The sequence below is a fragment of the Anomaloglossus baeobatrachus genome, chromosome 7 (genome assembly GCF_048569485.1).
Source record: "Anomaloglossus baeobatrachus isolate aAnoBae1 chromosome 7, aAnoBae1.hap1, whole genome shotgun sequence".
In the NCBI taxonomy this organism is placed as follows: Eukaryota; Metazoa; Chordata; class Amphibia; order Anura; family Aromobatidae; genus Anomaloglossus; species Anomaloglossus baeobatrachus.
In genome coordinates this window covers 271640281-271668172 of record NC_134359.1, presented here as the reverse complement: position 1 = coordinate 271668172, position 27892 = coordinate 271640281, and the positions used below count along the sequence as shown (strand labels likewise).

General features: G+C 49.6%; 3 protein-coding genes across 3 annotated transcripts; 1 reads left to right on the top strand and 2 right to left on the bottom strand.

Annotated features, from left to right (window-relative positions):
- Positions 1-15488: 15488 nt before the first annotated feature.
- On the bottom strand, positions 15489-15890 carry LOC142246309 (histone H2B type 1-O-like). Its single transcript, XM_075319343.1, has one exon. The coding sequence runs from the start codon at positions 15888-15890 to the stop codon at positions 15510-15512; it is 381 nt and encodes a 126-aa protein (XP_075175458.1). The 3' UTR covers positions 15489-15509.
- Positions 15891-16221: 331 nt separating this feature from the next.
- On the top strand, positions 16222-16608 carry LOC142246307 (histone H2A type 1-like). Its single transcript, XM_075319342.1, has one exon. The coding sequence runs from the start codon at positions 16222-16224 to the stop codon at positions 16606-16608; it is 387 nt and encodes a 128-aa protein (XP_075175457.1).
- Positions 16609-18289: 1681 nt separating this feature from the next.
- LOC142246306 (histone H4) lies at positions 18290-18601 on the bottom strand. The gene has a single exon (XM_075319340.1). The coding sequence runs from the start codon at positions 18599-18601 to the stop codon at positions 18290-18292; it is 312 nt and encodes a 103-aa protein (XP_075175455.1).
- Between the last annotated feature and the right edge of the window lie 9291 nt (positions 18602-27892).

Below are 27892 nucleotides of genomic sequence, written 5' to 3'. Positions count from 1 at the left end.
TGTGGATTACGCCGGACCTGGAGGGGTATTTGGGGATTTTAATAAAGTGGTGAAAGAGGGTGTTTGTTTTTGTTTTATTCCAAATAAAGGATTTTTTTGGGTGTGTGCGTTTATTTACTTTCACTTACAGGTTAATCATGGAATGTGTCTCATAGACGCCTGCCATGATTAACCTAGGACTTAGTGGCAGCTATGGGCTGCTGCCATTAACTCTTTATTACCTCGATTGCCAACGCACCAGGGCAATTCGGGATGAGCCGGGTCGAGTCCCGGGACTGTCGCATCTAATGGATGCGGCAAATCCGGGCAGCTGCTGGCTGATATTGTTATTGTTATTGTTCCCCATAACGTGGGGCTTCCCATCCTGACAATACCAGCCTTCAGCAGTGTGGCTTATTTTTTTAATTATTTATTTATTTATTGTACTGCACGATATAGACCCACCCATCGGCGGCTGTGATTGGTTGCAGTGAGACAGCTGTAACTCAGCGTGGGGGCGGGTCTGACTGCAACCAATCATAGGCGTGGGTGAACGGGGGAAGCAGTGAATACGAGATTGAATAATGGGCGGCCGGCTTTTTCAAAAGAGGAAAAGCCGCCGGAGCTTTGTGACAACTGTAGAGCATCACGCCCGTGATTGGTGAGTATGAGAGAGGAGAGGAGAGGGGGAGACGGAAACCAGGAGTGATTTTAAACGATTTCGATCGTTCTGCTGGACATGCTGAGCATGCGCAGTAGAACGTGACGAAATCCGTCAGCGGATTCCGCCGCTTAGTGTATAGCGACGGAAACTGCCACCATAGACAATCATTTGACACCGTGGCAGATTCCAATAGAATTCGTCAAGGTGAGCTATTTAACGACACAAAAAAACGCTACATGCAGCGTTCCTTCCAACCGACACAGCATCAAAATAACGACGCTGTGTCATGCAGCGGATGCAACGCAAGACCATCCGTTGCTATCCGTAGCTAATTGTAGTCTATGAGGAATATAACGGTTTCCTGCAATGGTTACCATAATTCTTCAAAGCTGCGGATAGCAACAGAAGCCGTCCAACGCAAGTGTACAAGTAGCCTTAAATGGCAGCGGATCGCTGCCATTTAACTCCAGGCTTAATCATGGCAGCGTCTATGAGACAGCTTTCATGATTAACCTGTAAGTAAAGTGAATAAACACACACTCGGAAAAATCCTTTATTTTAAATAAAAGAGAAAAAGCCCCTCTTTCACCCCTTTATTAACCCCCCAACACACAGCTCCGGCGGAATCCACGTAGGCAGGGCCGTATTTACTATTCCGTATTTACTATTAGGCACCCGTGGTCCCGTGCCTGGGGCGCCACGTTGCGGGGGAGCGCGGCACTTTCTGGCTGCAAAAAAAAAATATATATTTTTTTTCTTTTACATCTTCTCCCCCTCCGGACAGTCTATTAAATCCGCTGTGTTTTCGAAGGGGGAGGGGGAGGGGGAAGGGAAGGGGGCCCTGGGGGGGGGGAACGGAGGTGAGAGACGCACTTCCATTTATCTGTATCTGCGTCTTTAAGACGCGAATACAGATAAACAGTGGCCGCCGCCGGGCACAGAGAACTGATTGACCCTGGAAGTGCCTGCACTTCTGGGGTCAGAGGCGCGACAATCAGCTCCGTGCTGTGGCATCCAATGCTGCAGATGCCGCGGAGGACAGAATACTCACCGGAGCAAGCAGCAGCAGGAGAATGACGGACACCATAGGAGGAGTGGCAGCAGCAAGAGGAGGCGGGAAGCACAAGAGCAGGTAACCGCTGGCAGAGTTCCAATGCTGTGAAGTGAGGATTCTGGGGGAGGGGCAGGCAGGCTACAATGTGAGTATAGTAGACGAGGGACAGGCAGAGGCAGAGGCTGCAATGTGAGTATAGTGGACGAGGGACAGGCAGAGGCAGAGGCTGCAATGTGAGTATAGTGGACGAGGGACAGGCAGAGGCTGCAATACGAGGATAGTGGATGAGGGGCAGGCAGAGGCTGAGACTGGGGGGAGGCTGGAGGGAGGCAGAGGCTGAGACTGGGGGGAGGCTGGAGGGAGCAGAGGCTGAGACTTGGGGGGAGGCTGGAGGGAGGCAGAGGCTGAGACTGGGGAGAGGCTGGAGGAAGGCAGAGGCTGAGACTGGGGGGAGGCTGGAGGGAGGCAGAGGCTGAGACTGGGGGGAGGCAGAGGCTGAGACTGGGGGGAGGCTGGGGGGGGGCAGAGGCTGAGACTGGGGGGAGGCAGAGGCTGAGACTTGGGGGAGGCAGAGGCTGAGACTGGGGGGAGGCTGGGGGTGGAGGCAGAGGCTGAGACTGGGGGGAGGCAGAGGCTGAGACTGGGGGGAGGCTGGGGGTGGAGGCAGAGGCTGAGACTGGGGGGAGGCAGAGGCTGAGACTGGGGGGAGGCAGAGGTTGATTTGGGGGAGGCAGAGGCTGAGACTGGGGGGAGGCTGGGGGAGGCAGAGGCTGAGACTGGGGGGAGGAAGAGGCTGATGCTGGGGGGAGGCAGAGGCTGATGCTGGGGGAGACTGGGGGGAGGCAGAGGCTGATGCTGGCGGAGGCTGGGGGGAGGCAGAGGCTGATGCTGGCGGAGGCTGGGGGAGGCAGAGGCTGATGCTGGCGGAGGCTGGGGGGAGGCTGAGGCTGATGCTGGCGGAGGCTGGGGGGAGAGAGGCTGAGGCTGGCGGAGGCTGGGGGGAGGCAGAGGCTGATGCTGGCGAAGGCTGGGGGAGGCAGAGGCTGATGCTGGCGGAGGCTGGGGGAGGCAGAGGCTGATGCTGGCGGAGGCTGGGGGGAGAGAGGCTGATGCTGGCGGAGGCTGGGGGGAGAGAGGCTGATGCTGGCGGGAGAGAGGCTGGTGGGAGAGAGGCTGGTGCTGGAGGAGGCTGGGTGCAGAGAGGCTGGTGCTGGCGGAGGATGGGGGGGTGAGGCTGATGCTGGTGGAGACTGGGGAGTGAGGCTGATGCTGGCGGAGACTGGAGACTGAGGCTGATGCTGGGGGAGGCTAGGGGGAGAGAGGCTGATGCTGAGGGAAGAGAGGCTGAGGCTGGGGGAGAGGCTGCTGCTGGAGGCGGGGGGAGAGAGGCTGCTGCTGGGGGAGTGGGAGATAGGGGCTAATGCTAGAGACAGAGGACAAGGGTTGAGGGATAGTGCAATGACAAAATCGATTGGGTGGGGGGAGTGTAAGGACTCAGAATTAGAGGGTGGCAGCATTGGGAGCTCAATATGGAGAAGGGGCAGCATGTGTGGGCTCAGTATGGAGTGGCGCAATGTAGGAGAGTCAATATCAAGAGTGGGGTAGTGTGTGTGTGTGGGGCGGTGTCTCAGCATAAGCTCTAGTGTGGTGGTCTTAGCATGAGTGGGGCAAAATGGAGGTGTCATTATGGAAAAGAGGAAGGCAGCATTAGGAGCTCATGGAGAGGGGCAACATGCATGGGACATTGTAAGGAGGGGGCAGCATGCATGGGACACTGTGAGGAGGGGGCAGCATGCATAGGACACTGTGAGGAGGGGGCAGCATGCATGGGACATTGTGAGGAGGGGGCACCATGCATAGGACACTGTGAGGAGGGGGCAGCATGCATGGGACACTGTGAGGAGGGGACAGCATGCATGGGACATTGTGAGGAGGGGGCAGCATGCATGGGACACTGTGAGGAGGGGGCAGCATGCATGGGACACTGTGAGGAGGGGGCAGCATGCATGGGACACTGTGAGGAGGGGGCAGCATGCATGGGACACTGTGAGGAGGGGGCAGCATGCATGGGACATTGTGAGGAGGGGGCAGCATGCATGGGACACTGTGAGGAGGGGGCAGCATGCATGGGACACTGTGAGGAGGGGGCAGCATGCATGGGACACTGTGAGGAGGTGGCAGCATGCATAGGACACTGAGTAGGGGGCAGCATGCATGGGACATTGTGAGGAGGGGGCACCATGCATAGGACACTGTGAGGAGGGGGCAGCATGCATGGGACACTGTGAGGAGGGGACAGCATGCATGGGACATTGTGAGGAGGGGGCAGCATGCATGGGACACTGTGAGGAGGGGGCAGCATGCATGGGACACTGTGAGGAGGGGGGAAGCATGCATGGGACACTGTGAGGAGGGGGCAGCATGCATGGGACATTGTGAGGAGGGGGCAGCATGCATGGGACATTGTGAGGAGGGGGAAGCATGCATGGGACATTGTGAGGAGGGGGCAGCATGCATGGGACATTGTGAGGAGGGGGCAGCATGCATGGGACATTATGAGGAGGGGGCAGCATGCATGGGACACTGTGAGGAGGGGGCAGCATGCATGGGACATTGTGAGGAGGGGGCAGCATGATGTGAGGACAGTGTGCAGATCATATTTCGAGGAAGGTGTGGTGGGTATAATTTATAAGGGAGGGCAGTGTGTAGTTTATTAGGGGCAGTGTGACAGTCACAGTATATAAGTGGGGAAGGTGTGGTGGGAATATTTTATACTCATGCTATGTTTTGATGTGCCTGTGGTGATCCCCATTGAGGGGGGGGGGGTAGTGCCCTTCGTTTCTCATTGATACTTTTTAAAGTGTTTTACAGAGTAGATCTGCCTTAAACAGATGTCGTGTGCGAAAACTCAGTTTTCCGTTGTCACTAAGGGGCGCGACCATTTCAAGTGCCTAGGGCAGCATGAAGGCAAAATACAGCCCTGCACGTAGGTCCCACGACGCTTGCATCCAGCGGCGACTGACACTGTGCAGAATGCAGGCTTGCAATGAGATTGCAGAGGTAATTACAGGTCATTTCCCACGGTCGGTAATGTGAACACACTACCGCTCGTGAGAAATGCAGTGTGTGCTCACAGGGACTCTATCTATTGATTGATCTGTCCTCTATCTATCCCTCTATCTATCCCTCTATCTATCCCTCTATCTATCCCTCTATCTATCCCTCTATCTATCCATCCGTCTATCCATCCGTCTATCCATCCGTCTATCCATCCGTCTATCCATCCGTCTATCCATCCGTCTATCCATCCGTCTATCCATCCGTCTATCCATCCGTCTATCCATCCGTCTATCCATCCGTCTATCCTTCTAGCTATCTTTCTATCCATTATCTATCTATCCATCCTTCTATCTATCCATTACCTATCTATTTCTCTATCTATCTATCTATCTATATCAGAAGGAAATGACCTTTTTTTTTCTCTTTTTCAACATGCTTTATTCATAAAAAAAACGCAGGGACCAACCTGCGGAAAAAACGGGGCAAAAATGCACCAAAACGCAGCAAAAACGCACCAAAACCGCGGTTTTGGTGCGGGTTTTTTTCCGCAAATGCGGTAATCTTCAACTCCCAGAAGTTTCTCAAAAAATTTTCTTGAGAAAAATCACTTTTCTAGTGCGCACATAGCAGGAAACTTCTGGGAGTTGAAGATTACCGCACCTGCGGTAAAAAAGACGCACCAAAACCGCGGGAAAAACGCATGCATTTTTTCCGCAGGTTAGTACCTGCGGTTTTTTTTATGCTTACAGATAATGGATAGACGGAAATGGATAGATGAATAGATAGATAATAGATAGATAGAGAGATAGATAATAGATGAGAAAGACCTATATAATGTCCCACCTCCCTGCATATTCTAAGCTGGCACCCTTTAGTGACTTTCATGTGGCACTAAAGGGTGCTTAGCCTTGTATTTAGCCAAAAAATAAATAAATAATTTAAAAAAAAATGACGTGAGGTCCCGCCATCTTTTGTAGCAAGCTAGGGTAAAGCAGATAGCTGCAGCCTGCAAACCACAGCTGGCAGCTTCACCTTGGCTGGTAATCCAGAACAGAGGGCACCCCACGCTATTATTTTACATTAAATAAATACTTTAAAACAAAAAACGTGAGGTCCCCCCAAATTAGATCCCCAGCCAAGGTAAAGCGGATAGCTGTGGTCTAGTATTATCAGACTAGGGAGGTCCACCATTATTGGACACTCCCCAGCCTAAAATTAGCAGGCTACAGCCGCCCCAGAAGTGGCGCATCCATTGAATGTGCCAATCCTGGCGCTTCGCCCCAACTCATCCCATTGCCCTGGTGCGGTGGCAGACGGGGTAATATATGGGGTTGATGCCAGATGTGTAATGTCACCTGGCATCAAGCCCTGGGGATAGTGGTGTCATGGTGTCTATCAGATACCTGATATCACCAACCCAGTCAGTAAGAAATAAAAAATAGACAACAATAAAAGTTTTATTTGAAAAAACACTCCCCAAAACATTCCCTCGTTCACCAATTTATTGAAAAGAACAATCAATTCAAGGTCCGGCGTAATCCAATAAGGGCGTCCCACGGCGATCCGATCCATACCATAGAAGTCAGTGACAGCACTGACGTCAGAAGAGCAGGAGATCATCACAGCAGGTAATGATCTCATCTAACCTCCTGACAGCAGCACTCGTCATCCCCGCGGCTGCCAGCACTGCAGCGTGAGAAGCTGCTGACACTGCGGGCAGACACTAAAAAGCTGCAGTGCAGGCAGCCGCGTGGCTGGAGCGGGACACAGACTACACGGGCACCTGGAGGTCACACGGAAGTGCTTCTGTGCGGCGTCCAGGGAGTGTGATGTTTGTGCTCCGCTTCCTCTTACTCTGCTCCGCTTCCTCTCCTGTCATAATGACATCACTTCCTGCAAAACGCAGGGAAGTGATGAACATTACCGCGGGAAAATCGCGGCTATACCGAGGGTATACCGCACAGCATTTGCTACGGTACCTGCGGTATACCCGCGGTATTTCGCGATTACATTACAGTGAATGGAGTGAAATACCGCAGTTTCCTGCGGAAAAGAAGTGACATGCACATTTTCTCAAGAAATTCTGCAGAAAGAATTTTCTTGAGAAAAAAACGCAGTGTGCGGACATCTAATTTATTTTCCCCATAGGTTTTGCTGGGAAATGTATGCAGAAAGATTTCAAACATTTCTTAAGAAATTTCCGCAGCAAAACCGAGGATAAAACTGCCGGTAAAAACGCAGTGTGCGCACAGGGCCATAGAGAATATATGATAGATTGATAGAGGATAGATTAGATAGAAGATAGAGGATGAAGGATAAAGGATAGAATAGATAGAGGATAGATTGGATAGAAGGTTAGAGGATAGATTAGATAGAAGGACAGAGGGCGAAGGATAGAGGATAAATTATATAGGATAGAAGATAGAGGATAGATTAGATAGAAGGATAGATAGAGGATAGATAGAGGCTAGATAGAGGATGAAGGATAGATGAGATAGAAGGATAGAGGATAGATAGAGGATTAATAGAGGATAGATTAGATAGAAGGATAGAGGACGAAGGATAGAGGATAAATTAGATAGAAGGATAGATAGAGGATAGATAGAGGATAGATAGATAGAGGCTAGATAGAGGATGAAGGATAGATTATATAGAAGGATAGAGGATAGATAAAGGATACATAGATAGAGGATAGCTGGATAGAGGGATAGATAGATAAATACTGCATCTCTTTGTAGGTGAAGGAAAGAGTCAGATTCATTTCTTCCGATAAAACTATTATAAAGAAATGAGTAAAAAAAGACAAATACGTTTTTTATTTTCACCACCTTGGATTCGAACCAGCAACTTTCAAACGTGTCCAGCAGCCTCCTAGGCTTTCTAGTTGCTCTAGCTCAGGGGTGGGGAACCTTTTTTCTGCTGGGGGCCATTTGGAAATTTCTACCAACCTTCGGGAGCCGCACAAAATTATCAACCTGAAAATTACCCTAATATATTTGGTAAAACAATTAACTCACTGTGGTGGCTGGAGCTTCTACTCTTCGGTGCAGCTGTAATATTAGGCGATGTTCTTGTTGCTTTTCCAGGTTTGAGTTGTCTGGGACTGCTGTATGTACATCACAGGGGAGGGTTGGGAGGAATATAGATCACTGGGGAGGCTGGGGGCATAGACATCACTGGGGGGGTACATACAGTTAGGTCCAGAACTATTTGGACAGTGACACAATTTTGTCGAGTTGGGCTCTGCATGCCACCACATTGGATTTGAAATGAAATCTCTACAACAGAATTCAAGTGCAGATTGTAACGTTTAATTTGAAGGTTTGAACAAAAATATCTGATAGAAATTGTAGGAATTGTCACATTTCTTTACAAACACTCCACATTTTAGGAGGTCAAAAGTAATTGGACAAATAAACCAAACCCAAACAAAATATTTTTATTTTCAATATTTTGTTGCGAATCCTTTGGAGGCAATCACTGCCTTAAGTCTGGAACCCATGGACATCACCAAACGCTGGGTTTCCTCCTTCTTAATGCTTTGCCAGGCCTTTACAGCCGCAGCCTTCAGGTCTTGCTTGTTTGTGGGTCTTTCCGTCTTAAGTCTGGATCTGAGCAAGTGAAATGCATGCTCAATTGGGTTAAGATCTGGTAATTGACTTGGCCATTGCAGAATGTTCCACTTTTTTGCACTCATGAACTCCTGGGTAGCTTTGGCTGTATGCTTGGGGTCATTGTCCATCTGTACTATGAAGCGCCGTCCGATCAACTTTGCGGCATTTGGCTGAATCTGGGCTGAAAGTATATCCCGGTACACTTCAGAATTCATCCGGCTACTCTTGTCTGCTGTTATGTCATCAATAAACACAAGTGACCCAGTGCCATTGAAAGCCATGCATGCCCATGCCATCACGTTGCCTCCACCATGTTTTACAGAGGATGTGGTGTGCCTTGGATCATGTGCCGTTCCCTTTCTTCTCCAAACTTTTTTCTTCCCATCATTCTGGTACAGGTTGATCTTTGTCTCATCTGTCCATAGAATACTTTTCCAGAACTGAGCTGGCTTCATGAGGTGTTTTTCAGCAAATGTAACTCTGGCCTGTCTATTTTTGGAATTGATGAATGGTTTGCATCTAGATGTGAACCCTTTGTATTTACTTTCATGGAGTCTTCTCTTTACTGTTGACTTAGAGACAGATACACCTACTTCACTGAGAGTGTTCTGGACTTCAGTTGATGTTGTGAACGGGTTCTTCTTCACCAAAGAAAGTATGCGGCGATCATCCACCACTATTGTCATCCGTGGACGCCCAGGCCTTTTTGAGTTCCCAAGCTCACCAGTCAATTCCTTTTTTCTCAGAATGTACCCGACTGTTGATTTTGCTACTCCAAGCATGTCTGCTATCTCGATGGATTTTTTCTTTTTTTTCAGCCTCAGGATGTTCTGCTTCACCTCAATTGAGAGTTTCTTAGACCGCATGTTGTCTGGTCACAACAACAGCTTCCAAATGCAAAACCACACACCTGTAATCAACCCCAGACCTTTTAACTACTTCATTGATTACAGGTTAACGAGGGAGACGCCTTCAGAGTTAATTGCAGCCCTTAGAGTCCCTTGTCCAATTACTTTTGGTCCCTTGAAAAAGAGGAGGCTATGCATTACAGAGCTATGATTCCTAAACCCTGTCTCCGATTTGGATGTGAAAACTCTCATATTGCAGCTGGGAGTGTGCACTTTCAGCCCATATTATATATATAATTGTATTTCTGAACATGTTTTTGTAAACAGCTAAAATAACAAAACTTGTGTCACTGTCCAAATATTTCTGGACCTAACTGTACATCATTGATGGGGAGCACAGACATAGCTGGGGGGCATAAACATTGCTGGGGAGGGCTGGGAGGAATATACATCACTAGGGAAGCAGCAGGGCATAGACGTCACTGGGGATACAAACATCACTGGGCAGCACAGACTGTACTGGGGGTATATACACATCACTGGGTTGCACAGACATAGCTGGGGGCACAAACATTGCTGGGGTTATATACATAGCCAAGGCCAGACAGCCCTGGGGGATGCCGGAGGGACACAGACAGCCCTGGGGGCACAGAGAATGATGGGAGAGGATGGAGGCACAGGCAAACCTGGGGGACGCTGGGGGCACAGATGGCACAGAGAAGGATGGGAGAGGCTGAAGGCACAGACAGACCTGGGAGAGGCTCGGGGCACAGAGCTCACTGGGGAGACGGGGGGGCACAGAGCTCACTGGGGAGACAGGGGGGCACAGAGCTCACTGGGGAGACTAGGGGGGCACGGAGATCACTGGGGAGACTAGGGGGGCACGGAGATCACTGGGGAGACAGCACAGATCACTGGGGAGATGGGGGGGGGCACAGATCACTGGGGAAAAAGAGGGACACAGAGCGCTGGGGACACAGACAGACCTGGGGGAGTTTGGAGGCAGTTAGAGAACTGGGGGAGGATTGGATCACTGAGTGCTGGAGGTGGCTGCAGGCACGGAGAGGAGCAGCTGCCGCCGGTCACAAGGAGCCGCCGCCGCCGGGTACAGGGAGCCACCACCGCCGCGTACAGTGAGCCGCCGCCGGGTACAGGGAGCCACCACTGCCGCGTACAGTGAGCCGCCACCGCCGCTGCCAGGCACAGGGAGCCGCCGCCGGGTACAGGGAGCCGCCGTCGCCGGGTACAGGGAGACGCCACCGCTGCCGGGCACAGGGAGACGCCACCGCCGCCGGGTACAGGGAGCCGCCGCCGGGAACAAACCTGGGGGATGATTGGCAGTCAATCTTCTCCTGTTTGATTTTAGCGCTCCTCACGCCGACCCCACCTACAAAGTATGTCCTCACGTAGGCAGTGCCAGCGTGGGGACGTAGTCTTTCAGGTATAGGAAATGCAGCGTTCAGCATTGAACACGCTGTGTGGGGTTTTAAAGGGCCAGCAACCAGCAAGATGCGGCTGCCGCTCCAGCACTGCAGTCCCCGGGAATCAGCCCGGGGGCCACAGAAAAAGTCGCCGTGTGCCGGAGGTTCCCCACCGCTGCTCTAGCTGTTGATCCACTAGTAATTGATGATGTAAGAGGGAGGATTTTATATGAATAAACCTACAATGAAGCCTCTGATTGCACAGGGCACAGAGCTCCATTGTAAAGAGCAGCGTCTCTGTGTCCTTTATTCTAGAGGGAGAGGAAAAGAGGGGTTTTTTCTTCTATTAAAATTACTAAAAATAATAAAAAAAAATAGAATGTCATTTTATTACACTTTTTATAAAATAATAAACATCACAAATCAGCAAATATCATGGGCATATTTGGTGTCCCTGTAATCGTAACGACTTGAACAAGACAGCGATCAGATTATTTATGGGGATTGGTAAATGGCGGGAAAAAAAAAGCGCAAATTATTTTTCTTTATTAAATCCCATAAAATATGTAATAAAAATGCATCGCTGAGGCAGTGTTCACACGTAGTGTAAATGCTGCATTTTATCTGCAGGTGTCCGCACCACGAGCGCAATAACATTCTTCTCTGATTATTGCGTGTTTGCGGTATTTATTATTCATTGTCCCCTTATTTGATATGTTTTGTGTTGATGTGAATCCTGAAGATTTTAAACAAAAAAAAAACACCAAATCCGCACAGTTCAGCAGCGACTTCAGACCGAGGACGGAGATTTCATTACGTCTCATCGACTTTGCTTGGACATTTAGTCCGTGTTCACATGTAGCGTAAATGCTGCATTTTTTTCTGCTGTTTTTTTGCACACATTTTGCTGTGTTTAATTGTCCAAGTAAAGTGGATTCCATGAGAACACGCCGCTGATCTCTGCAGTTTTGATGCTTTTTTTTCTCTGGAGGTTTCTATGTGGAACTTAAAAAAACGCAGGAAAAAGCCTCTCTACAATAAAAACACTTAGGCCTTGTACGCACTAGGCGTTTTTGCCACGTTTTTAGCGGCGTTTTTTACCGCGTTTTTGTGCTGAAAATGCAGTGACATTGCTTCCCCAGCAATGTCTATGGGTTTTCATAAGTGCTGTCCACACACAGCGTTTTTTTGTAGCTGCGTTTTTGTGGTGACCACAAAAATGCAGCATGTCAATTATTTATGCGTTTTTCACCCATTGAGTTCAATGAGATGTTCAACAACGCAATGAAAAACGCATATAGCCGCGTTTCTATGACTAAAAACGCAGCTATAAACGCAAGGAGTGGGTAGTACAGTGACGTGTACAGGAAGACGATTCCTTCTGTTGGTAAACACAGAAGCATGAATCCTCCCGGTACCGTCACCGCTGCCTCCACCTCCCGTCCGGTGCCATGTCAGCTCCGTGCGGCGCCATGTCTGGCGGGAGGTGGAGGCAGCGGAGAAAACCAAAGTGAACAGTAGAAAAAAAAAAAATGTCATATATACTCACCTGTCTGCAGGGTCCCGGTGCCATGCCCGCTCCCATCTCCTCCCGGTACCGCTGCTCTGGCTGTGTGCAGTCTCCCCGGGGCAGGACCTTGCTTGCAGGACCTGGCGGTGGATCACCTGATGCAGTCACCTGATCGTAGTCTCGCGGTGTCGCCGGCTTTTTCGCGCCCGGCCGGCTATCAGCTGATCCTGCCGTCAGGGGACTTCATCAGCTGATTACCGGCAGCTGCTGCAGCGATCGGACAGGATCAGACTCCCGTGCAATCGATCGCTCCAGGAGCTGCCGGTAATCAGCACAGCACATAAGTGAGGTGAGTATGTATTTATTTATTTATTTTTTTCTTTCTACTGATGCATCAGCTGATTGTATAATCGGCTTTTATACAATCAGATGATGTGTGATGTGATTCACGTAGTTTAACCTGACACATCATCTGATCGCTTTGCCTTCCAGCATACCGATCAGATGATATTGGATCCGGATTGGACGGCGCGGGACCCTAACCCAGGATTACTGCGGAGGGGGGTTCTTTATTTCAATAAAGATGGAGTCACTAATTGTGTTGTGTTTTATTTCTAATAAAAATATTTTTCTGTGTGTTGTGTTTTTTTTTTATCATTACTAGAAATTCATGGTGGCCATGTCTAATATTGGCGTGACACCATGAATTTCGGGCTTAGGGCCAGCTGATAATATACAGCTAGCCCTAACTCCATTATTACCCAGCTAGTCACACTGCATCAGGGCAGCTGGAAGAGTTGGATACAGCGCCAGAAGATGGCGCTTCTATGAAAGCGCCATTTTCTGGGGTGGCTGCGGACTGCAATTCGCAGTGGGGGTTCCCAGAAAGCTTGGGCACCCTGCACTGTGGATTCCAATCCCCAGCTGCCTAGTTGTACCCGGCTGGACTCAAAAATTAGGCGAAGCTCACGTCGTTTTTTTTTTAATTAGTTCATGAAATTCATGAAATAAAAAAAAAAAGGGCTTCTCTATATTTTTGGTTCCCAGCTGGGTACAAATAGGCAGCTGGGGGTTGGGGGCAGCCCGTACCTGCCTGCTGTAACCGGCTAGCATGCAAAAATATAGCGAAGCCCACGTCATTTTTTTTTTTTTAATTAGTTCATGAAATTCATAAAATAATTAAAAAAAAAGGGCTTCTCTATATTTTTGATTCCCAGCCGGGTACAAATAGGCAGCTGGAGGTTGGGGGCAGCCCGTACCTGCCTGCTGTACCCGGCTAGCATACAAAAATATGGCGAAGCCCATGTCATTTTTTTTTTTGCAAAAAACTGCATACAGTCCTGGATGGAGGATGCTGAGCCTTGTAGTTCTGCAGCTGCTGTCTGCTCTCCTGCATACACTAGTTCTGCAGCTGCTGTCTGCTCTCCTGCATACAATGAACATTTTGAAGAAGGAAATGACATCAGACTTTTTTTTTTCTTTTCATCAACAATCTTTAATGGCATTGTGCACTGATTAAAAACGCAGAAAGCAAAAACGCAGCAAAAAACGCACCAAATCGCGGCAAAAACGCATGTGTTTTTGTCGCTTTTTTAGCCGCGGGTGCGTTTTTTGAGACAAAAACGCACATAAAAACGCGTGAAAAAAACGCCTAGTGCGCACATACCCTAAAAAACGCAGATTCACATCTGAACCAAAAACGCATTAAATAATAGAGAAAAGGCAGAAAAAATGCAGCAAAAATGGAAAAATCAGAGAAGATTGTTAGTGTAGTATAGTGCAGACAGCGGCAGAAACAAAAAGAAACAGAATTTTTTGCAGCGTGTGAACACGGCCTTATAGGCACAAATAAGCAACATGTCATATAGTGACACAAAGAAATAAGAAAAATCTGTCTGCTATGACTATTAACGAACAGTCCGGGGCATCTGCTGAATGACCCTTACTGCCAAATGGGTGTGGCTAGGGGCGTGGTCAAAATATGCTGCTGCGCGCGACGCATGCTTTGTCTATCTTTCCTTATTTCAAAAGTTGCGAGGTATGCATATACTGCTGTGCACCTTCCATGTTGTCTACTTCCCATATTGTACTTTTCACACCCATATAAAGCTTTCATAGTAATATTCAGTGTTACTCCAAACAGTCCAGTATTAGTAGAATATGCAAAGCCCATACAGCGCAGTATACAGCAATATAGTGCGGACAGACCAATCACTCCCGGCCTGAGAAGAGGAAATATATGGAGAGAAGGTATGCACACCAGTGACTATGCAAGGGGAATACATGAAATAGCAGAAAATGCTGTGTGAATACTGACATGAAAAAGCCAATAGCTAGATGTAAGAGTGAAAGTGTGAAAAATGGAACCTGCATTACTGCTATGAACATATGAATAAAGAGAAATTTGGCTACTGAATTGATCAATGCAGAAGAGCCCCAACACTACGCCAAAGTATTTCTCTATGTTGGGGTCCCTAGCTTGTGTGTGTCCTCTCATGCAGTTAAAAAAAAAAAAAAACTTACCGTGAATGGGAAGCTGAGACCCAGGCTATATATTTGTATCATGTGGATTGGCAATAAGTGTGAGTGGGGAGGGTTCACAAACGAAAAACTACTAACAAATAAGGAATAACGTTTGGAACTCCATTCTATGTCTGAACTGGGTGCAAAAACCTAAAAAAACATCACTATATGGAGAGAAGGTATTCTTACATATAGCTATTGGATTTTTCATGTCAATATTCACACAGCAGTTTCTGCTATTTCATGTATTCCCCTTGCATAGTCACTGGTGTGCATATCTTCTCTCTATATAGTGATGTTATTTTAGGTTCTTTAACCCAGTTCAGACTTAGAATGGTGTTCCAGACGTTATTTCTTATTCGAGAAGACGAAATAAACCGAATCACCGCGTGTTACCGAGAACAAAGAGCGGAAACTCTCAGCCATAAAGCGGGAATTTCAAATTTAACGCACAGCCAATCAGCAGGGCTCTGGCTCCGCCCATAGACGCTGTGTTAACCTGTTACTGCCCGCGATGTTCCCAGTTTTCTAGTACCCCCATATAGTACTGTTATCTCATATGCTACAAACCTCCATAAATCTCAAAATGGTTGTATACTGACATTGCCGTATACCCCCATATCTCTGTATAATGCAGGATATTCCTAATCTAGGACTGTGAACCGCAATATTACGCAATACATCTGTATAAAGGTACTTTATATTCCCACTATAACACTATATACCGCGTTATTGTGCTGTATACCCAGTCTCTCCAGTATCAGGCTCTGCTGTAGACAATGTGGTGGCTCTTAGAAGAGCCTTTGTGGTGTGGGGGATGGGAGCAGCGGTGGTGATCACTTGGCGCTGGTGTACTTGGTGACGGCCTTGGTGCCCTCGGACACGGCGTGCTTGGCCAGCTCTCCCGGCAGCAGCAGGCGCACGGCGGTCTGGATCTCCCGGGAGGTGATGGTGTGGCGCTTGTTGTAATGAGCCAGGCGGGAGGCTTCCCCTGAGATGCGCTCGAAGATGTCACCCACGAAGCAGTTCATGATGCCCATGGCCTTGGAGGAGATGCCAGTGTCGGGGTGCACCTGCTTCAGCACCTTGTACACGTAGATGGCATAGCTCTCCTTCCGGCTCTTCCTCCGCTTCTTGCCGTCCTTCTTCTGAGCCTTGGTCACGGATTTCTTGGAGCCCTTCTTGGCGGCTGGGGCGGACTTGGCGGGATCAGGCATGATGAGAACAGACAGAACTCGTCACAAGAGAAGAGAAAAGTGATCCTGCTCCTCCCAGAGCGGCCATATTTATAGACCGGCCATGCAAATGAGCACTGATGCCACATCGCTATTCCATTGGGGGGGGGGGGGGAAGGCATGTGACTTGTGGAAACGTCATGATCACCGCCCCTGCAGCTCATTGGTGGACCCACAAGTCTCATTTCCATGGCTGACTTCAGATTCAGTCAATGACAGGAGAGGAGGGCGGAGCAGCCGCTTATAAAACACTCCGGAGCCGCACACGCGTCACATTACAGTTCTTTATCTGCTGATCTTTGAAAACGCAGCGATGTCTGGACGCGGCAAACAAGGAGGGAAGGCCCGCGCTAAGGCCAAGACCCGCTCATCCCGGGCAGGGCTGCAGTTCCCGGTCGGTCGTGTGCACAGGCTTCTCCGCAAGGGCAATTACGCCGAGAGAGTGGGCGCCGGCGCTCCGGTCTACCTGGCCGCTGTGCTCGAGTATCTGACCGCTGAGATCCTGGAATTGGCCGGCAATGCTGCCCGGGACAACAAGAAGACCCGCATCATCCCCCGGCACCTGCAGCTGGCTGTGCGCAATGACGAGGAGCTGAACAGGCTGCTGGGTGGGGTGACCATTGCCCAGGGAGGCGTCCTGCCCAACATCCAGGCCGTGCTGCTGCCCAAGAAGACCGAGAGCAGCAAGAAGAGCAAGTAACGCCGCTGATCCGCATCATCCACAACACAAAGGCTCTTCTAAGAGCCACCACATCCTCCTCATCAGAGCTGGTGCCGCTGATATCGGCCGATGTCCGCACTTATCGGATTGTCTGATAGAACAGGAGCACCAGGCGGTGTATAGATATATGTACTTCCCGCACTCCTGTGCTGCGTTTCCTACAGAGCAGATATTCAGGGCGTGAAATGAATGGGCTGATCTGCTCCAGAGCTGACATGTGGCGATGGAGCAGCGGTTGCTTTTCAGTTGGCACAATTCTATAGTGTATACAGCAGCGCTCAGTATATACAGGGGAGGGAGGGTCTTGTGCTGAGGGCGGAAATTTATTGTCTTTGCCGTGGAGTGGAGACGCCGGGTTTTCATATAACTTAGTGCGGCTACCTAGAAGCAATCTTACAGAAGTCACAAACTTCCCCGCTAAATAGGGTCACAGTCATGCGCAGCCGGAACTATGGATACAGGTAGCTCTGCCCGATCACCTCGTATGGTTCTAGCAGGATGTGGGCGCTGCAGGGATTTGGGGGTACAATAATACCCGTTCTCCTCAGTCGCCATATGTCAGGGCAACGGGTACTATTGTAGAGCGGGATCGGCCGATACTTGGCCAGTAATGAGTTAAATACGGGAAGGAGACACTTGTACTGGACTATACACCCCGGTGTTATCTGTATTATCAGACACATGACAGATCAGTGACAGTTACAGCATTCCCCGGAGATCGGCAGTCAGCTCACCCCACAGCAGCAGCACAAACTGTAAAGAAGGCAGGAGCACGTGTTACAGAAAAGGAACAGAAGAAACCGTCACCACTGAGCGGGAATTTCAAATTCGTTGTAGCTCCGCCTATATACACGTCATGTCATTAAGAGCGCTCATCCGTGTAACCCTTTGGTGTCACCGTGACCGTATTCATCTTCGGTTACAGTTACTTTTCCGTCTCCCGCTGCTGTGACCCTCCTGCCGTTATTGTGAACATCCCCCCAATCGCTGCTCTCCGTCCATCTGATTATAGCCTGCGCCTCTGCATATAGGGGAGATTATATTGTGAGGATTCAGGTCTGGGGCAGCTCTACAACACTCCGGATACAGCGCAGTCCTGTCCTCCAGACCTGCTGCCCCCGCACACGGTGATCGCGCTGGATGGAGGATGAGCCGCCATTATTATTCTGAAGGGTTATCATTAATCTTCGGTGGACGCCATCGATCCGAGATTAAAGTGCCCAAGACGCGGTGATTACACAGGAGTCTATAAACCCGGTACAGTGCGTCCATCTATCCAGCTGCCTCATACAGCGTTATTCCCGGTGAATATTCGCTGCACCCGATCACCCACACGGGTCTGATCCTAAAAAGATCATTAAGCAGCATCAACACATTCATCTCACAGCAGAACTTTGCTTCTTACTCTGTAGTGACCGCAGCACAGCAGGATATGGACTGTGCTCAGATATCGCCATGTTCGGCTATACCACCCCCATCATGTACCCCGGGTGTTACATGATCAGCCACATGATAGATCAGTGAGAGCGAACAGCATTCACCAGGGCACAGGAGATCCGCCCTCCGCTCACCCCACAGCAGCAGGACATTGTAGCCTTTCAGGTAGATGTGGGTGGCTCTGAAAAGAGCCTTTGTGTTGTGAGAACAGAATAGAGCAGAATTAACCCCCGAAGCCGTAGAGAGTGCGGCCCTGGCGCTTCAACGCGTACACCACGTCCATGGCGGTGACGGTCTTCCTCTTGGCGTGCTCGGTGTAGGTGACGGCGTCACGGATCACATTCTCCAGAAAAACTTTCAGGACTCCGCGAGTCTCTTCGTAGATGAGGCCGGAGATGCGCTTGACGCCTCCTCTGCGGGCGAGACGGCGGATGGCGGGCTTGGTGATGCCCTGGATGTTATCACGGAGCACCTTCCTGTGCCGCTTGGCCCCTCCTTTCCCGAGACCTTTTCCTCCTTTACCACGACCAGACATTTTCAGAGATGTGAGAACAGAACAAGTGATGAACTGCCGCCGGCTCCTCCATTATGTAGAGGATGGTCGGACCAGAAGGAGAATTGAGGAGATGACGCGTGTCCTGGGCGTGTTTTAATGTGTTATGTAAGCAGCTTTCCAGATCTCCGTCATTATCTCCCCAGTCGCTTATTCCTGCAGTCTATGTACAGATCAGTTCCACAGCTACAAGCAGGAGGTCCGTGCTATAACATGATCTTATATTTTCCCAGAGAAGCGGCCTCACACTCAGGCGCCAATGTCCGGTGTGTGGAGAGATATAAACGGCTTCATCTATCACCAGCCAGAGTATGAAGATTGCTGAGTAGTAGTGCAGAGCAGGCACGGGATGATGGGAGCAGTAGTTAGGCAGCAGTCACACGGCCGTATAACTGGGGCGGGGATCGCACACAATGCTCCGACTGGCGGAGGCTCTTCCTGACCGGAGCGTGAGAGGTCCATAGCAATAGAAGCTTAGAAAAAGCTAAATCCTTCAGATATTATCCAAGTAAATACTAGTAAAAAGATCGAGTAAATAGAGAGACCTCAGGGAGACCTGTTTGGTTACCCATGGGGTGTCTGCAAAACCACTAATAAAAAAATGAAAAGAAAAACCGGAGAAACAAGTGGGGTATCCTGCAAAACAATGACATTGATTTGGGTACAAAAACCATATCAGATACAAATATTGAATATAATAAAGAGGAAAAGATGACAGATGCAATAGACTTCTGGCAGGAAAAAAAAACACTACAGACCTGTGTAATTACATATGGGTAAGTACCACCCTGCTGCCAAAGTCATAACAATTGTAGTCACAACCATGTAGTCATTCCATTAAATAATTATTATTTATATATAAAATTATACTATGTAGGAGGAATAAAAAAAAAAATGAAAAAAAAAAACCCTAGGGATTACATACCAAAAAACAAGAGTTTAAATCAATGCAGGGATAAAGTGCAAGGGTCTGGATAAACCCCTACAAACTTACACAATTAGTACTGCCCTCCTTAAGTACAAAACTGGCTTCGTCCTAAAGGGGTTAAAGGGGTTATCTGGCTTATTTTGTTAAGTTTTGTTTATTGCACTATTGAGCTACATTGGGGCAGGTAAGTAGATAGTGTGAGGGGCGCATAGCGACATGGGGGGGCTGCAGAGTGACATGTGGAGTGGCGTGCAGAGTCCTACCGTATGTGGTGGGTGTGCAGAGCCCTATGTGGTGGGTGTGAAGAGTCCTATGTGGCGCTGTTATTTCCAATGTTGGAGTGATGAGGGGTCAGTGCTGGGACAGAATACTGACAGCCAATGAATGTGCAGAGGGCGGCTCTGGACAGTGAGGCTGGGCAGTGACAGCTCTGACTGTGACTTTGGCACAGGAAAATGTCATGTTTGGTTGAGCTGCAGGTAAACAAAGTGTGTGCAGAGAATAATAATTCAAGAGGAACAAAAGTTAGAAACAAAAAAAAAAGTAGGGGTGTTTTATATGACAATACAGCACAGATTAGCTTAAACATTTTTTTTTACTTTGTCTGACAACTCATTTAATCATTGATCAGTAACAGGTGGATGAGTTACAGGTGTAGCCTGGCTTCTCTGAGACCCCTAAAACTACAGAGAACACACAACTACGGAGTCTTGTACTCTGTTCTACTGGTGCACGGGATGTTTTAAAAACGTGTCACAACTCAAAGAGAAGTCTTTTGCCACTTAAGCTGCTGTTGCCTCTGCAATGACAACTCCATGTTCCCCGGGAGTTTAAAGTCTAGAAGAGCGATGCACACTGTGTGTCTCATTACTGTCTTGGAGAAAACCACTCTTAAGATTGTGTACAAGTTGGTTTCAATACTCCAGCATGCGTGCACCCTTTTCCAGGGGGTGGAGCATCTGGCAACCCCAAAAGACATTACCCCATTTATCACACTACCAGGGCAATCATGAAGAGCTGGGGGCGAAGTGCCAGAATTGGTGCATCTAATGTGATACACCAATTCTGGGGCAGGTGCTGATTGATATTTTTAGGCTGGAAAGTGCCAAATAACCATGAACCTTCCCACCCTGATAATACCAGTCCCCAGCTGTCTGCTTCACCTGGCTTGATAATCAAAAATAGAGGATACTCCACACCGTTTTTTTCAGTAATATTTTTTGGGGCTGATGTCAGCTGAGGCTACTGAGCATGCTCAGGCACTTAGTACATCAGAGGCTACTCACTGGGGATGTCCGGGAGGTGGCAGGCTCTGATAGGCCGACACACATCAGGTGTCCTGATGATGTGGCCACTCCGGACTGGCTCGTAGAGGCCCGCCCCTATGACACGACACCTTGGTCGTCAGACGATGACTGGTGACGTGTTTGGGGTGTGGCTACCATGAGGTCATCAATGACGTGCGGTTCCGGATAGGCCACTGGTGACGTCGCTGATGACATGGCACTCTGCTGTTGGACCCTGGAGTTGCCATTGTGGTCCACCCTGGGTTTGGGGCCGACCCAGGTTATAAAAAGGGCTGGAGACAACATGGAGGCGCGCAGTCTTCACATTTGCTCAGACAGAGCACACCTCCATGTTAGAGCCTTATTGCGGCATAAGCCTGTGTTTGGGAGTGGTAGGTAGGGTTAGGCGCCCGGTGCTTGCCACGCCAAGACACCTGTGGCTCAGCACGTTAAGGTCAGGTGCCGGCTTCCACCTCCTGCCGTCCAGTCCTGCTTGTGCAGCCCAGTGGAGTTAACTGGGCTGCAGCTGCTGCGCCTTCTGTCCGATTGTGCCCCCTACGCACACGGACAACGCTCCTGCTGCGCCTCCTGTCCTATTGTGCCCCCTACGCACAGAGACAACGCACTTGCTGTGTCACCTGTCCGGTTCTGCCTCGTACGTGCACGGACAGCTTACCCCAGGACCCCTGTGGAGTTAATGTGGCGCCCCTGCTTCACCTGGTTTGATAATCAAAAATAGAGGATACTCCACACCGGTTTTTTTAGTAATATTTTTTGGGGCTGATGTCAGCTGTGTAATTTCAGATGGCTTCACGCCAGGGGTTTTTGATAACCAGTGCAGGTGAAGCAGGCAACTCCGGGATGCAACACTCATCTGTCTGCTTTACCTTGGCTGTTTATCAAAAATAGTGAGGATCCCACACTTTTTTTTTTTTTTTTTTTACATAACATAAAAAAACAGCATGGGCTCCACCCTAATTTTGATCATACCTTGGGTTGCTGTGCTTTATATATCTCCCTATAATGCAAAGCACAGCAACCCAAGGTATGATATAGTAACTGCCTGATAGTACTGTAGATGAGACCTGGGTCTGGGTGAATGGTCTCTCCACCCCAACGCCGTTTCGCCCTAGCTTCTTGACGCCCCCGGAAGAAGCTAGGGCGAAACGGCGTTTGGGTGGAGAGACCGTTCACCCAGACCCAGGTCTCATCTACAGTACTATCAGGTAGTTATTATATCATACCTTGGGTTGCTGTGCTTTGCATTATAGGGAGATATATAATCTGTTATTGGATGTTCCTTTTTTTTGGAGGCAGTTCAATTGATTAATGTTACAGTGCATGTATAGGTAATTTACCAGCAGCGCTGTTCTATGTGTTTTTGCCCCTATATCTTATAGCCATGTATTTTGTATTTTTGTACTTCCCTGTTTATATGTAAACCAGCATCTGGGTACTTCAATTGGTCCCTTACAGGATATCTCTGTTTTTTAATATGTATTTTAATTGAATGTAATAAAATTGAATTTTTTAACATGAACCACTGATGTGTTTCCTTAATGAGGGACAAGTTTCTGAGTTGATTTTAGTTAGTTGAAAGTATAGAAAAGAGAAGGACCTATGGTCTGCGCATATGAATTCAAAAGGGTGTAATGAGTGAAGGTAGCAGAGGAGACCATACTCATGCAAGTTCAGAATTGGACACATATCAGGTGGCACAAGGATTTTTTCTTTATTTTAGACAAGTGGTGGCCTCTAGTAAGTTATCTATACTAGGTAAGGAGTAGAGATGAGCGATGTTCGAATCGAACCGTTCGGAAATTTTAAATACGAGTTGTTTTGGGCGGTGTTCGAGTCGTTCGACGAACTTGAACGATTTGCTTCACGTTCGACAGTTCGAGTTAACGTTCGATAACAGTTCGATCACCAAAAGCGTGGCTTTTCACAGTAAGGCTATGTGCGCAGGTTGTGTATTTGCATGCGTCCTGCGTCCCCAGCACAATCCCTCTCTCTTTCCTACTCACCGATTAGCTGCATGGCTGTCACAAAGCTCCAGCGGTTTTTCCTCTTTTGAAAATGGCTGCTGCTCATTATTCGATCTGATATTTCCTGCTGCCCCCGCCCACTGGGGCCCATGATTGGTTACAGTCAGACACGCCCCCACGCTGAGTGACAGATGTCTCACTGCAACCAACCACAGCCGCCGGTGGGCGGGTCTATATCGTGCAGTATAATAAATAAATAATTAAAAAAAACAAAACCTGCAGTTCCTCCTAATATTCATACCAGCCAAGATAAAGCCACACGGCTGGAGGCTGGTATTGTCAGAATGGGGAGTGCCACGTTATGGTGAGCCCACCACCCTAACAATATCAGCCAGCAGCCGCCTGGAATTGCCGCATCCATTAGATGCGACAGTCCCGGGACTCTACCCAGCTCATCCCGAACTGCCCTGGTGCGGTGGCAATTGGGGTAATAAGGTTAGGTTAATCATGATCGGCGTCTCCCCGAGATACCTTTAACCTGTAATGAAAGTAAATAAAACATACACGAGAAAAATCCTTTATTTGGAATAAAAGACAAAAAAAACCCTCTTTTACCTCTTTATTAATCCCCCAAACACCCATACAGGCCCGAAGTAATCCACACGACGCTTTAGGTTCTGCAACATGAAGTTGACAGGGAGCGCCGTAGAACACGAGCGCTCTGTGTCAGCTCCATGCAGCAACTGAAGTGAGCCGTGCTATCACCGGAGACTTCACTCAGGTAGTGCCTGCGTGTGTGCGAGGATGAAGATGGTGGCGGTAGTGCCTGTGTGCGGTGATGATGATGAGTGCGTTAGTGCCTGCGTGTGTGCGGTGATAATGATATGAGCGGTACCGCCGGGGTGTGTGCGGTGATGATGATGATAACTGCGGTAGTACCGTTGTGTGTGCGGGGATGATGATGAGTGCGGTAGTGCCGGGGTATGTGCGGTGATGATGATGAGTGTGCTAGTGCCGGGGTGTATGCGGTGACGATGATGAGTGCGGTAGTGCCGGGATGTGTGCGGTGATGATAATGAGTGCGGTAGTGCCGGGGTGTTTGCGGGGATAATGATGAGTGCGGTAGTGCCGGGGTGTGTGCGGGGATGATGATGAGTGCGGTAGTGTTGGGGTGTGTGCAGGTATGATGATGAGTGCGGTAGTGTCGGGGTGTGTGCAGGTATGATGATGAGTGCGGTAGTGTCGGGCTGTGTGCAGGGATGATGATGAGTGCGGTAGTGCCGGGGTGTGTGCAGTGATGATGATGATGACTGCGGTAGTGCCGGGGTGTATGTGGGGATGATGATGAGTGAGGTAGTGCCGGGGTGTGTGTGGGGATGATGATGGGGGCGGTACTGACGGGGTGTGTGCGGTGATGATTATGAGTGCGGTAGTGCCAGGGTGTGTCCGGGGATGATGGGTGCAGTAGTGTCGGGGTGTGTGCGGGGATGATGATGGGGGCGGTAGTGCCTGAGTGTTTCTCTCTCTCTTCTCTCTCTCTTTCAAATTCAAATGTGCTTTATTGGCAGGACCATAATACAATTAGTATTGCCAAAGCAAGAGAAATACAGTACGTGTGGTGGGAGGGGATCAGGGTTTTGGGGAGTTGGGGGCAAAATTTGGGCTCTGAAAGTCCTCTTAGGTACCTTATGTTCCCCTCAGCTTATCGCATGTGGTGACATATCGGGCGGCGATCTCCACCATTGATTTCTCTTCCCCCTGTAGGAAGCGGAGTTTCATCTCCTCGTCCATGGATGGAAAGTCCGGGTTATGAGTGGTACGTTTCTGGAAGTAGGAGGCCCTCACTGCTGAGTATTTGTCACAGTGCAGCAGGAAATGTGCCTCGTCCTCCAGAGCCCCCTGCTGGCAGTGCTGGCACAGTCTGTTCTCCCGTGGCTTGTATGTCTGTCGGTGCTGCCCTGTTTCCACCTCTAGGCTGTGGGCACTCAGTCTGTACAGGCTCAGGGTCTGCCTGTCTTTGGGGTGGCGTAACCTTTCCAGATATGGGGCCAGAGTGTAGTCCCTCCGCAGTGACCGGTAGATGGTGCGTTTCTGGGAGTTCTCTAATTCACTCCTCTATTAATTGCATCTTACAACTCTCTGAGATCTTTTATTTGGGCTTTTGTCAGGGTGTGTTGCTGACTTTGGCTGGACTGGCTGTCGGGGTTCCTGGCTTGCTCTGGGCTCCGGCTCAGCAGGGCTTTATGATGGTCGGAGCTGGGGTTGCTATTCTGTATGTGCGCCTGGTGTGATAGCACCCTCTTGTGTATACTGAGCCATAAGGGGAATCTCTCTCCCTCTCTCCCTCTCTCCCCCTCCCCGCCCAGGATTACTGCGGGGGGGATTCTTTATTTCAATAAAGATTGAGTCACTAATTACGTTGTGTTTAATTTCATATAAAAATATTTTTCTGTGTTGTGTTTTATTTTTATCTGTACTAGAAATTCATGGTGGCCTTGTCTAATATTGGCGTGACACCATGAATTTCGGGCTTAGTGCCAGTTGATCATATACAGCTAGCCCTAACCCCATTATTACCCAGCGAGTCACCTGTCACCAGGGCAGCTGGAAGAGTTGGATACAGTGCTAGAAGATAGCGCTTCTATGAAAGCGCCATTTTCTGGCATGGCTAAGGACTGCAATTCACAGCAAGGTTGCCCAGAAAGCTTGGGCACCCTGCACTATGGATTGCAATCCCCAGCTGCCTTGTTGTACCTGGCTGAACACAAAAATTGGGCGAAGCCCACTTCATTTTTTTTCTAATTATTTCATGAAATTCGTGAAATCATTAAAAAAAAGAGTTTCCCTATATCTTTGGCTCCCAGTCGGGTACAAATAGGCAGCTGGGGGTTGGGGGCAACCCGTAGCTGCCTGCTGTACCTGGCTAGCATACAAAAATATTTTTTCTGGAGGGCAAAAAACTCCTGCACACAGTCCTGGATGGAGTATACTGAGCCTTGTTGTTCTGCAGCTGTGGTCTGCTGTCTGTCAGGAGGAGAGCAGACAGCAGCTGCAGAACTACTAGGCTCAGCATCCTCCATCCAGGACTGTATGCTGGAGGGAAAGGAAGGGGGAGCAGAACTGCAACGCTCAACATACTGTTACGAATCGGCACCGCCATAGCCACAAGCAGCCTGCTGCGATTCCTGTTGCGCCCAGGCGTCGGCTGCCGTTTTGGCCATACCTCGGGTCATCCAGCTGGCTGCTTTTTCCTCCAAGTCTAAGTGTGGAGAGGTGGCTAGTGCGCATGCGCGCCCCAATTTACCCCAGCCAGAGTCTAAGTCCAGTGTTTTGCCTAGTGAGCATGCTCAGCCTGATAGTGCCATTCTGAGGCTAAGTCCTTGGTTCAGGCTACTGAGCATGGTCCTACACTTGGTGCGAAAAGCCTCTTTGCACAGGTACTTGGACATCGTGCCGTGTCTAAGTCCTGTGTTGTGCCTACTAAGCATGCTCAGGCAGATAGTCTGATTTCTATGTCTGTTGTTTAGGCTACTGAGCATGCTCAGGCACTTAGTACATCAGAGGCTAGGTCCGGTAAGGACCTCACTGGGGATGTCCGGGAGGTGGCAGGCTCTGATAGGCCGACACACATCAGGTGTCCTGATGATGTGGCCACTCCGGAGTGGCTCGTAGAGGCCCGCCCCTATGACACGACACCTTGGTCGTCAGACGATGACTGGTGACGTGTTTGGGGTGTGGCTACCATGAGGTCATCAATGACGTGGCGGTTCCGGATAGGCCACTGGTGACGTCGCTGATGGCATGGCACTCTGCTGTTGGACCCTGGAGTTGCCATTGTGGTCCACCCTGGGTTTGGGGCCGACCCAGGTTATAAAAAGGGCTGGAGACAACATGGAGGCGCGCAGTCTTCACATTTGCTCAGACAGAGCACACCTCCATGTTAGAGCCTTATTGCGGCATAAGCCTGTGTTTGGGAGTGGTAGGTAGGGTTAGAAGCCCGGTGCTTGCCACGCCAAGACACCTGTGGCTCAGCATGTTAAGGTCAGGTGCCGGCTTCCACCTCCTGCCGTCCAGTCCTGCTTGTGCAGCCCAGTGGAGTTAACTGGGCTGCAGCTGCTGCGCCTCCTGTCCGATTGTGCCCCCTACGCACATGGACAACGCTCCTGCTGCGCCTCCTGTCCTATTGTGCCCCCTACGCACAGAGACAACGCACCTGCTGTGTCACCTGTCCGGTTCTGCCTCCTACGTGCACGGACAGCGTACCCCAGGACCCCTGTGGAGTTAAGGTGGCGCCCCTGAGGCTTCCGTCACCACAGAGACATTGCACCCCATCCACAGGTGTGATGTCCCATCCTGGGTAAGGAAAGGGGTACATGCCAGTTCCTAGGCAAATCTACACTACAACCATTGTTAGGTACACACTGGGACCAGGGAGAGTGGCAGCAACCCTCCCATGCTGCATGCTGGGAGGGGCCGTAAGATCCATCCCTGCTCCTATAGGGGACAGCTTAGCAACTGGGGAGGTGGGAGGAGCCACCAGAGAATAGACAGAGAAAGGAAGGTCAAGTTTGAGGAGAAAGAGAGAGAGGGGAGAAGGAGGAGGAGGTCTGCAGGAGGCAGACGTGAAAGAGAAGGAAAGAAAAGCTCTAGTCAGACAGGAGCTAAGAAATGAAAGTGATGCTTCCTGGTGAAGACCCTGGGACTCAGAGGGTCCAGGTGACACCAAGAAGGGAACGAAGGGATTCCAGTGCCACGGATAGCTGGTGAGCTGTGGTTGCCTGTTCCACAGAAACATCGGTTGAGGGATCAAGCTGCAACAGTCCGGCCCGGCACCGGGTGTCCCATAGCCCTGGGGTGGGCGAGTCATTAACAGGGTGTTCCTGGATTAGGTGTGTGAATCTATTATCCTCCTTGGCTTCCCAGTCAATGCTACTGGTGTGATCTCTTGGCCTGACGTGTCCTCTACACATGTGGCCATTTGCATAGTGAACAGAAACGCTAATCGGAGGACCGCTCGGTCCGTCGCATCTGACACACGTGGCCGACAGAGCGCTATCGCAGCGGTCTTCTTGGT

Excerpts from the sequence above, each read along its gene's own strand:
- LOC142246306 (XM_075319340.1), bottom strand. The coding sequence starts at position 18,601 with ATGTCTGGTCGTGGTAAAGGAGGAAAAGGTCTCGGGAAAGGAGGGGCC.
- LOC142246307 (XM_075319342.1), top strand. The coding sequence starts at position 16,222 with ATGTCTGGACGCGGCAAACAAGGAGGGAAGGCCCGCGCTAAGGCCAAG.
- LOC142246309 (XM_075319343.1), bottom strand. The coding sequence starts at position 15,890 with ATGCCTGATCCCGCCAAGTCCGCCCCAGCCGCCAAGAAGGGCTCCAAG.